At 40.5% G+C, this 12,441-nt stretch overlaps 1 protein-coding gene across 1 annotated transcript in view; it reads right to left on the reverse strand.

Moving 5' to 3' along the window:
* LOC132777231 (sucrase-isomaltase, intestinal-like) overlaps nt 1-12,441 on the reverse strand; it is a 183,243-nt gene that overhangs the window by 125,922 nt on the left and 44,880 nt on the right. Inside the window, exons 5-6 of the mRNA XM_067468804.1 lie at nt 5,002-5,170; nt 3,232-3,328 (exon numbers count right to left, since the gene is read on the reverse strand). Coding sequence (XP_067324905.1) covers nt 3,232-3,328; nt 5,002-5,170 — 266 coding nt within the window. The remainder of the gene's footprint in view (nt 1-3,231; nt 3,329-5,001; nt 5,171-12,441) is intronic.

Here is a 12,441-nt window from a genome sequence, read left to right on the forward strand (position 1 = left end):
TCTGGGAATCTGAGAATGAGGACTTTTGGGATTTCATGGCATAATTTTAGCTTTGATGCTTTTCACTTTTTGTGTGTTAAACAGAAAAATAAAGTGACAAGCATGCCTACAAGAAGCACACAAAATTATGCTATGACTGTGCAAACTATTTGGAAGTAAACCCCACGCCATTTAGTGAAAGTTACTTCTAGATAACAATATGTAAGTTGAAAAAATGTTCAAAATACTCAGAAAATAGTTTAAAATCCCTATATTTGTCAGTGTCAAGAAACTTTGGAAAGAAGAATCCTGGATCAATGGGAATCTTCACAGTTCAGAACTTGTTCTGTTTATATTTTTCAACTGCAAAAATTGCATATGGTTGATTTGCACTGAAAGAGTATTTTCTGGAAAGATTTGTCTGTACAGAATATAATATTTCTGCAGAGAAATATTTTCTGCAAATAAAATACATGAATTTTAAATGCATGTTATAACGATAACACCTCCACTACAGACTAGCTCACCAAAATATAGAGGGAGTATGGTTGTTGAACCAACTATCTATTTAAAACTGGGTTGTTGTAGATTTTTTCGGGCTATATGGCCATGGTCTAGAGGCATTCGCTCCTGATGTTTCGCCTGCATCTATGGAAAGCATCCTCAGAGGTAGTGAGGTTTAAAAGTTAGGAACTGGGAACAACTGGATCTGAGAGACTTAAAATGATTCTTCAAAAGATTACCACTGCCAACATATTAATAATAAACAGGCTGAGTTTATGCTGAGAGATGGTTTTGTGACCCACACTGTGTCACTATCGTTTTCTTAGAGGCTGTTGAAAGCTGACTTGAATAATGCTTTGACCACAAAAGGTATTCACACTGAGGCTGGTATTAGTTGATAAAAATAACAAGAACATTTATTGAACAGGCTTGAATTATTCAGGTACAAATGCTTAATGGTTTCAGTAAAATACTGGCATAAAAAGCTTGTGGTTGAGTTTGAATAAAGATCTTAAAAACTTCTGGGTTAAAAGTCTTAAAAGTTTCAACACAGAAAATTACTTCAGGAAATGAAGTATTCTGGATTAATTCATTTAGAAAAAATGATATAAAACTATTTTGTTGGCCTTTCTCCATCAATATTTATAAAAGTTGGAAACACATAATTAAATGCTCATGTATGACCAGAAAAGTATTAGAATCCAAGTTAGTTATCCCTTATAAACCAATACAACACACGTTGGCAGTAGCCACCTTGTTCAATTAATTTGACAATTGACACACAATTGACTTAGGTTGGATCTAGCCATATATTTTATATTTACACACAGTGTGATAAATAACCAGGATCTTATAATAAATTATGTTCTAAGAGCTAACAATGGTACACTATCCAGGTGAGCAACAGTGCACACACGGTGTTCCTTCACATCTATTAGGTAGAGATGCTCAGATGAGACAACAAATATTGCAGGGTGGGGAATATTAGTAAGGTGATAGGAGTTGTGTGTGTCATGGAGCCTGGGCAACACCCCCAAACTAGCCTGCTTAGATTCAGCAAAGGACATTGTCCTGTCACCAATGCTAAGGACAGATTTAATGAGGACAGATTTCACATACTGCTTAGGTTCAGTACATGGAAGGCACCATCTTGTCCTCTATTTGAAATAGAAAAATATTTGGGGCCAGGCTTGGATGGCAGTAGCTGACATAAAGAAATGCCTTTGTGGTAGTTACTTCCTCAACTGCAGTGAATCTGTTATAGAACTCCAATATGCTGATGACAACGTCATCTGCGCGCATTCAGAAGAAGACCTACAAGTCGCTCTAAACACCTTTGTAGAAGCATACGAGAAGCTCAGCCTGTCATTGAACATTGAGAAAACCAAAGTGCTCTTCCAGCAGTCACCAGCCAATCCCTCTCCAATGCCAAAAATGCAGGTCAATAGTGTAACATTAGAAAATGTTGACCATTTCCGCTACCTTAGCTGCCACCTCTCCACAAAAGTCAATATTGACACCAAAATACAACACTGCCTGAGCTCTGTGAGTGCAGCTTTTTTCCAAATGAAGCAGAGAGTGTTTGAAGACTGGGACATCCGTAGGGATACCGAGGTGCTTTTTGTAAAGCTACTATCCTCCCAACCCTGCTATACGCCTGCAAGACATGCAACTTCTAGAACAATTCCATCAGGGTTGCCTCCGAAAAATCCTGCAAATCTCTTGGGAGGACAGGCAGATACATGTCAGCATGCTAGAATAAGCAAAGACCACCAGCGCTGAAGTGATGGTCCTCCACCATCAACTCTGCTGGACCAGCCACATTGTCCAGATGCCCGACCACCATCTTCCAAAGCAGTTGCTCTACTCTGAACTCAAGAATGCAAAACGGAATGTTGGAGGACAGGAAAAGAGATGTAAAGATGAGCTCAAAGACAACCTTAAAAACTCTGGCATAGACACTGAGAACTGGGAAGCCCTGACCCTTGAGCACTCCAACTCGAGGTCAGCTGTGAGAAACATGCCAAGAGGAAGGTGCGTCAAGCCAACCCCAACCAGAACCGCCTTCCACCTGGAAACCAATGCCCTCACTGTAGGAGAACATGCAGGTTAAGAATAGGGCTCCACAGTCACCTACGTACCCACCACCAGGTCACCGATCTTGGAGGACTATCCTACTTGGACAATGAGGGATCACCGAAGTAAGTAAGCAAGCAGTGAATAAGAAAGCCCAAAGATATATGCACTCATCTAATGGGTTTTCTAATATAAAAAGATGTTCTAAGGTTGCAACCCATGCTCAGCAGTTAGTCCTAAATCATTTAGTTCAACATGACTTAGGGCTTGTCTTCACTACGCAGTCGCTCTTGACTGTCTTCATGACATCCTGAAACTTCCAGTGCTTATCAGTGCTTAACCCTGATTAACCCCAAGTTTAAAAAGAGCCAGGAGATGCCCCAGAGTTAGGTCTAATTGGCTTTAGCACAGTGCGGACAGGAGGACCAGGTGCAATTTGGATCACTATGGAGCACTTCTGTTCAGGCTTGGCCATGGATTAAGTGGGATGTTAGCTTCATGAAGAGATGATATGTCATGGAATTTCCACCTCAGCTCACTACTTTGACATAACTGATTGATATCAACTGCATCATAGCTCACTACATTGATAAAAGTACAATGATTTCTTTACAATTAGCATCAAAAGTAATTGCTTTAATTATTTACAATTAATAACAAACGATTAAATACCTTGTGCATTGGAATTAAGGAAGAGGACGCCGTGAGCATTTGAATCACTCTCTATGCACATGTAAAAGGGATGGACGCCATACAGATTTGCATACATCTGAAATATAAAAGGTAGCTCATACTATTGCTTCATATTTTCATATTACAGGCCGCACAATGCATTTTAGCTCATTGTCCATCAGAAACTGTAAATACTAGCATTGAAGTAAATACATTAATATTATAAAAGACCATCAATTAATTGCTAAACCATTCTAGAATTCATAAAACAAATTTCTTAGATTGATGCATGTGTTTTAATGTTTATAGTACCAATTAAAACGAATAAAGAAAGCCAAAAAAGACCAGTCCTTTACAAAAAAAAATATCCACAGAAGGAACACATGTACCCATCCACAGAAGGAACAGAATATCAGTTATTAAGGCAACATGTAATACTGTTGTCACAGTGAGTCATCACAGGATTAAATGTGTGTGTGTGTGTGTGTTAAAGAAAACCTTCTGCTGTTAATTATTATGTGCAGCTGCTAATGTAGGTCAACTAGTAAGTTTGGACCACACCCGGTGGGGTATAACTGTCTTGTGTTTAGAATACAGTTCAGCTTTTGCTCTGAGGAGCCTGTGCTCAGGCCTTTTGCTCAACCATTTCTACTGCTCTCTCATTTGGATGAAGATGAAGAAGCTTTATTATGTATTGCTTACAAAGACTATGTAAGTTTGTTGCACTGTTTGTAATATTGCAAGTTTATGTTTTAATTCTGCTGATAAGAGTAAAGTTTTTCTGGGTTTTTTTCCCTCTTGCCTGGGTGCAATGTTATTGTGTCTTCTGCATTGGAGTTGACTGAAATATGCTTAACACAACAACTGTTGCTATCTAACAATTACAATAACTCATTTTCAAATTACCACCCCTCTGTTATTGCAGCTCCATTGGCTGCCGATTCAGTTCCGAGCACAATTCAAAGTGCTGGTTTTGACCTACAAAACCCTATACGGTTCCGGCCCAGCATATCTGTCCGAACGCATCTCCTTCTACGTCCTGCCTCGGAGCTTAAGATCTTCTGGGGAGGCCCTGCTCTCATCCTCACCTCTATCACAAGTGAGATTGGTGGGGACGAGGAGCAGGGCCTTCTCGGTGGTGGCCCCCTCACCCGTGGAATTCACTCCCCGGGGAAATTAGGTCATCGACATCCCTCCTCTCTTTTAGAAGGAAATTAAAAACATGGATTTGGGACCAGGCTTTTGGGTAACCTGGCAGATACATAAAGGACAATGACGACTAGAATTGATAGGAACTGACAATGTGGAATGAATTTACGGATTCTGAGCTGGCGAACGTGAGCATGAGATTGGTTTTATTGCTTGTGATGTAAAATTGATTGTTTTAATTGTTTATAATTGTTTATAATTGCTGTTTATATATGTTTTATTTTTATTGTTGTGTAGGCATCAAATTGTGCCTTTTGTAAGCCGCCCTGAGTCCCCCCTCGGGGGTTGAGAAGGGTGGGGTAGAAATGCGCAAATAAATAAAATAAATAAATTGGAAATTTCCTATGGTCTATTTGAAGAGATACTGCGAAGTGGCTTCAAAATTTAATCAGGTTCATTTGATTTGATCTGGATCTAGGCCAGATTAGACCAACTCAGCCCTGATTTAGTTTAGACTCAGCCAAAATGATTACACAGCCCTAGTAACAATGACAAAAAGATGTAAAAATCAAAAGGATTTGTCTAGGGAAAAGTATAAGATGACAAAATTAATTGGCTTACCTTTGGAGACTGGTCCCTAGAATACATCCCATAGGTTACATCATTCATATTGTGTTTAAAGGATGGGTGCTGATGCTCTCCAAAACCATACACAGAAGTGGATGGAACATTCGTGGCAATTTGAAGATATTGGTCAGAAAACACCAGATTTGCAAGAGAAGTTTCCCATCTATATTAAAAGCAAAGAAATCACCAGGTGTCACTCAGTTGCTTTGAAATTTGGAAATTAGCTCTATTAAGCCTTGTGAAATCTACAGTGTCTTTTACAGTAATGTATTGAAATGAGGGCTTATGAAGATTAAAGAGATAGTCAAAATGATACATTGTCAAAAAAATTATTATTACAGACAAAGAATACATGCAAAATTTTGAGCAAAATAATGCCTTGATCTTCCTGCCTATTCTTATTAAGCTCAGTGGGGTCATTCATAGTTTTGGGTTTTTTAAAAACCGCACACCACATGGTGACATTTAGAATGTCACTAACAATAAGCACATATGTTTGGTTGAAGACACTGTGTGTCATAATTGCACTTGTGAGATGTACTTTTTACAATATGTCTCCTATTCGTTTTTAGAGTTTACAGTGATAGAGAACTCTGTACTAAAAGGCAAACAAAGTTGTGTCAATAGGATTAAGGTCCGAAGCTAACTGAGAGCCCAACTGAACCAATGGAAGGAACAGGAAACAAAACAAATCAGAATGATTATTTTTATTGACGAGAACTGAGCACTATAAAAGGTATTTTGTTTTGTTCGATTTTGATTCAGAAGATCGATAGATGGATAGACAACTAGATCAATATATTGATCCTGCCTTCCACTGCATTTGCCACACTCGTGGCAACAAAAACTCAAATAAGAAGTAACAACAACACAACAAAGTAATTAAAAACAGGTGTATCAGAAGAAAATATATATACGAGGGTTGAATGAAAAGTAATGCCTCCACCTTATTTTGAATTGCTCCTTTAAAGTTTGGATTAAAAGAAGGTGTGATTCACCACCTCTCTGACACCAGAGCTACTACGTTCTGCTTCTGGACTTTAACATTTGAGATGCTGACTGTAGTGAATCTTACCTAGTAGGCTGGAAAAGAAGCCTGGATAACAGTATGGCAAACCTCCATTTTGAGAGTGTAAGCCACTGAAGCAGCCATCTTGAGTGAGGATAGTTAGAAGATGGGAGGAGTTTGCGGTCTCCTGGGATTGGCTAAAGTAGCTGGGAGGAGCCAAGTCTTAAGAGGGAAAAGATTTCAGCTTCTTGGAGTGGAGAACTGGGAGCTGGTGGGATAAGAAGTGTTTTTGAAACTGGGTTTTCAGAGAGAGTGTGTCTGTGAGACGGGCTGATTAGCTGACAGCAGAAGGGTCAGACAGCAACCTGATTTCTTGTGGGAGATAGTACAAGAGATTAGCTCTCTAGGCTGAGTTAGTTAGCAGGAAGAATTCTGGGAAGAGTTAGCTGGTAACTCAGGGAACTACCTAGGATAAGTTAGTCAGAAACTCATTACTATTTCTCTGAAGTAGAGTGAGGGATTTTTGTTACTAGCAGCTAGATCTGTTTGATTAGCTCTGTATGTAACTAAGTGAAGAAACTTATTCTAGCAACCATCAAGCTGTAGTACTTTTGTAACAAGTCAAGCGTTTTGTACCTCTCAGAAGTAGTTAGTTGCCTGTTTTTATAAATAAATCTTTTTCTATTTAACTTTCAAAAAGGTCTCTATTGTTCCTCAATCTATCATTAATCCTTTGTGATAATTCCAGCAGTTTTAACAACCTAATAATACAGAAAGGCCTCGTGTCAAATAGTCATTCTGGGAGCTAAGGGAAGAGCAGTGTTGGAAGAAGTGGGAAAAGTTTACCTCAAAAACTCATTTTAAAAATCCTATGGCAACTTTAAACCAAAAGAAGACTAAAAGACAAGCAGTGTTCACTCTACCATTACACATATCTATCTACATCTCGCTACGAAATTGGAGGCACAGGGGTAGGATTTTTTGAGGAAAAAGTGAAACTTTGGGGGAAGAACCATCCTGCCCAGACATATTATCAATAAGCCTCCAGCCTCGCATCACTGGTTGTAATATTTTCCTTCTTACTGATGTCCAGGGGTGTGATATTACATATAATCCTTTACAGTGGTGTTCAGCTGTGGGATATATTATAGTATATACTTTATAATTGGTACCAGTGGAGGCAAGTGACGGGATTGATATATTTCGTATATCGTTATACTGACCAACTCTGAATTGACACCAGCTGAAGGAGAAGAAAGACATTAGAAAACATCAGGACGGATCAAAGCGCAGAGAGATTTCCCCCCTTTGATTTTCTATTTTTGCCTTCTTTCTTTCATAGCGCTTTTATATTCATTTCAGCTAAATCCCCTGTGTAACTCGTAGGCACATTCTAATTAGCCTCTTCCATTATGTTTGTTGTTACTAGGGCTACGACAAGCCTCTGATTCAAGCAACAAATTTATGTATGGTCGCCTTTCTGTTTTTGTTAAAGTGTGGATTTAATACAATAAATTAAATAAAATTGTCTGGAGAAGAAATATGTGAAATTGGTATGTCTCTTATTGGAAATTACTTGCTATTAGGGACTTCGGGGGGAAATGAACTAGAAGAGAAAAATTAGTGAATAGATGAATGAGGTGTAATGTTTTCCACACCCAAATGACTCAATTACCACAGCTATTTGCTGCTTTTGTATTAAGCCTTTTCAGAGTTGGTGTTCATATAGTTGGACAAAACAGAGCTCACTTAACCTGGGACAAATGCTTTATTTGTGTGGGCAACGTATTTGGTTTCAATAACTTGCCGCATGCCAAGCACCTCTTGTATATAACACACCCTCTCATTGGCGAGGCAGGGAAGTCATTTGTATTATTCAACGGAGATGAATGCAGTTTGCTTTCTCCTCCCCTCCCCAGGTTGTATGTGAACCTAGATTATCACAGAGACTAAGACAAGGAACAATGGCTTCAAACTAGAAAGGAGATTCCATCTGAACATTAGAAAGAATTTCCTGACTGTGAGAACTGTTCAACAGTGGAACTCTCTGCCCCGGAGTGTGGTAGAGGCTCCCTCTTTGGAAGCTTTTAAACAGTGCTCTGCCTAAAAACCAAAGGAAAATATTGATTTGCCATGTGTTTCCCTTTAAAACTGAGATACTCTCCACACATTTCTGGTTTAGAAGAGCCTGCTCCCTGAAATATGGGATTGTTGCACTCCAGGACAGGAATAACCCTCTGACTTTAAAACACCACACGTTGAATAGGAAAACAATCATTTTTATTGAAGATAAGTAAAAACACTTTAAAGGAATAGGTAAATCTAATTAGGTAAAAAGATAAGCAGGAACCAATTAGTCCAAGGTAGAGTTCAGCAAGAATGGCCATCAGACTGGAAAAAATCAACTTATATCCCCATACCAAAAAAGGGAAATGCGAAAGACTGCTCAAACTTCTGTATAGTGGCCCTTATTTCTCATGCCAGTAAGGTAATGCTCAAGATCCTGCAAGGAAGACTCCAGCAATACATGGAGTGAGAGTTGCCAGATGTTCAAGCTGGGTTCAGAAAAGGCAGAGGAACGAGAGACCAGATTGCCAATATCCGCTGGATAATGGAGAAAGGCAGGGAGTTTCAGGAAAACATCTATTTCTGTTTTATTTACTATTCTAAAGCCTTTGACTGTGTGGATCATAATAAATTGTGGCAAGTTCTTGGTGGGATGGGCATACCAAGCCACCTTGTCTCTCTCCTGAGGAATCTGTACAAGGACCAAGTAGCAACAGTCAGAACTGACCACGGAACAACAGACTGGTTCAAGATTGGGAAAGGCGTACGGCAAGGCTGCATACTCTCACCCAACCTTTTTAACTTGTATGCAGAACACATCATGCGATGTGCGGGGCTGGATGAATGCAAAGCTGGGGTGAAAATTGCTGGAAGAAACATTAACAACCTCAGATATGCAGATGACACCACTCTGATGGCCGAAAGCGAGGAGGAGCTGAGGAGCCTTCTAATCAAGGTGAAAGAAGAAAGCGCAAAAGCCGGATTGCAGCTAAACATCAAAAAAACCAAGATTATGGCAACAAGAATGATTGACAACTGGAAAATAGAGGGAGAAAATGTGGAGGCCATGACACACTTTGTATTTCTAGGCGCAAAGATTACTGCAGATGCAGACTGTGGCCAGGAAATCAGAAGACGCTTACTTCTTGGGAGGAGAGCAGTGTCCAGTCTCGATAAAATAGTAAAGAGTAGAGACATCACACTGGCAACAAAGATCCGCCTAGTCAAAGCCATGGTATTCCCTGTAGTCACCTACGGATGTGAGAGCTGGACCTTAGGGAAGGCTGAGCGAAGGAAGATCGATGCTTTTGAGCTGTGGTGTTGGAGGAAAGTTCTGAGAGTGCCTTGGACTGCGAGAAGATCCATCCAGTCCATCCTCCAGGAAATAAAGCCCGACTGCTCACTGGAGGGAAGGATACTAGAGACAAAGTTGAAGAACTTTGGCCACATCATGAGGAGACAGCAAAGCCTAGAGAAGACAATGATGCTGGGGAAAGTGGAAGGCAAAAGGAAGAGGGGCCGACCAAGGGCAAGATGGATAGATGGCATCCTTGAAGTGACTGGACTGACCTTGAAGGAACTGGGGGTGGTGACGGCCGACAGGGAGCTCTGGCATGGGCTGGTCCATGAAGTCACGAAGAGTCGGAGATGACTGAACGAATGAACAACAATAGAGTTCAGCAATGCCCAAAATCAAAGTCCACAACTCACCGTCAGTACACTGATCTTGGAAGACAATCCTACTCAGGCAACGAGGGATCGCCTAAGTAAGTACAGTGAAAGTGTCGTACGACGGGTAAATTTGCCCTTATGATGAAGTCGCTAGTCTCCAGAGCCAAATTAACTACATATAAAGGTAGTAAAGGCACTTGTAGATGTAATGTCAGAGCTTTTTTGAGAAATTATGGGGAATAGGAAAAGGTCTTGCAGACTGAACATTTTCAAATGTCACAGTCTTCAAAAGGTCCAGGAGAGGGAATTCAGGCAACTATTTTCTGGCCAGTCTTGACCTTCGAGGTTCTAGAAAAAAATAATTAAGTAGTTGGTCCATGTACACTTGGGGGGGCCGAGTCCTGTGATTACTAACAACCAGCATTTTATCTCAAAAACAGGTAATGACACTGTATTCCTATCTTGCCTTTTCTTTTCATTATATTTTTAATTGAGCTAACAAGCTCTGTCAGTGGGATACTGTAGATATAAGGCGGTTTTGACTTCAGTAAAGCTTCAGTAACACAAATACATTTCATTTGCTCTGGTCCTTCAATCTGTTACAGTAATTTTGAAGTCCTGGCTCTGTTTTCTGAAGTATTTGTACCCCTCCTGGTTGGTGTTATCTAAAATCTGAAGAGCAGGAAAAATTGCTTCATTGCTTCCTAGAAATGGAAAATTGGGGGAAAACAGTTTTTTCCCAGGGTTGTTGTAGGTTTTTTCGGGCTATATAGCCATGTTCTAGAGGCATTTTCTCCTGACATTTCGCCTGCATCTATGGCAAGCATCCTCAGAGGTAGTGAGGTCTGTTGGAACTAGGAAAAAGGGGTTTATATATCTGTGGAATGACCAGGGTGGGACAAAGGACTCTTGTCTGTTGGAGCTAGGTGTGAATGTTTCAACTGACTACCTTGATTAGCATTTAATTGCCTGGCAGTGCCTGGAGCAATCTTTGTTGAGATGTGATTAGATGTCCTTGTTTGTTTCCTCTCTGTTGTTGTACTGTTCTAAAGTTTTTTTCCATTTCCCCCCAAACTTTTCCGCCTCCTCTGTTTTTCTGTTTTTTCTCCCCATTTTTCCTCCATTTTTCCATCCCCCCCCCCCCCCTGCTGGAGCTCAGCCTGTGATTGTGTTTCAGGATCAGGGTGCTTTGGATGTGGGGAATGATGTCAATGAGTTTCAAGATGGCAATGGTTTGGTCAATGAAATTGATGCAGAGAATGAACAGGAGATCACTGTTAAAAGTGTAGTTTTCCATGAGAATGTCCCTGAAGGGTGTGGGGATGATGGTGTACTCCCTGAATTGCTCCCAGAGAGTTCCTAGGATTTGGGGCTTGAAAACAACTCGGCATCTGCAGAAGTTAATGAGCAAATAGATGGCAGGAGATTAGTCAAAACAGACAAGCCGAACTGTGGCTTCGACATTCTGCCAGGCAGAAAAAGATAAGGGAATCTCAATTAAAGCGAAACCAATTTCTGAGTGCTTGGGATAGCTTAACGAGAGGATAAAAATCCCAAGTATGGGAAATGTAGCCAGATGAAGCATCATTTGGAATCAAGTTCCTGTTGTGACGGCGCAACTGGCGCCACCTATATGTAAAACTTTAAGTTGCAAAGGTTTGAACTGTTGTAACATGTCCAGATTTGCCTGTTTACCCTGTAAATGTATAGTTGAATTGATTGGTTAGCTGCAGCTGTCAATCAATGTTGTTTTGCATTGGTCGAATTGCTCACCCAGTTCAATTATTTGGCTCCACCCCTTCCTAGGGAGGAGGGCAGTACTTTCTTTTTCATTCCACCACCAAATGGCAACAGATGGATGTGTGAAAGGCATGGCTCAAAGCCCTTGGTCAAGTCATTTCTTACCATCAATTCTTAGGTTTATACCCTTAAGATTCATACTTCATGCCCAGCTCATCTGCACGACATTGACGAATCGTAAGTGCCTTCAAACCAGTCCTTTGGCATCAAGAGGAAGACTTTGTGCCTTCAATATAGGCGATTGGACTGGGGCTGTGAGTGTTCTGACCTCATAGCCATTGAGATAGAGCAGTGGTTCTCAACCTGGGGTCCCCAGATGTTTTTGGCCTACAACTCCCAGAAATCCCAGCCAGTTTACCAGCTGTTAGGATTTCTGGGAGTTGAAGGCCAAAAACATCTGGGGACCCCAGGTTGAGAACCACTGAGATAGAGGGAACTTGGAAGCTACTCAGCTGGAAAACTCCTTGGACCCAAGACAACCAGAGACTATAATGTATATTTTCTTTACTCCCTTTTTGAACATCAAGTTTAATGCCTTAGAAAGATAACTCTTTGTGAACAATAACGCCTATTTCGAGTTATCTATAGTGTTTGTTGGTCCTTGGGAGTTCCAGTTCTCTAAAGGAAGGCAAGAAGCAATCCCCTGGGGAAAAGTTGCCATGTCCTTGTTTTTCACCAAGAACTATAGCCCCCAGGCAGCGACGGCACACCCGTCCTTGTTTCATGGAAGCCTAGCTTGAAAGATTCATTCTTAAATATTTCTTGTTTCATGGTTTTGATTCTTGGATTTTATGACTACATACTCATGCCTTGGATTAATGTTTTCTGGTTTTCTGGATTATATTAGAGAAGTATGGACTTTGTTTTCATGGACTTTGCTGAACTTT

Source organism: Anolis sagrei, chromosome 5 (genome assembly GCF_037176765.1).
Source record: "Anolis sagrei isolate rAnoSag1 chromosome 5, rAnoSag1.mat, whole genome shotgun sequence".
NCBI classification, from domain to species: domain Eukaryota; kingdom Metazoa; phylum Chordata; class Lepidosauria; order Squamata; family Dactyloidae; genus Anolis; species Anolis sagrei.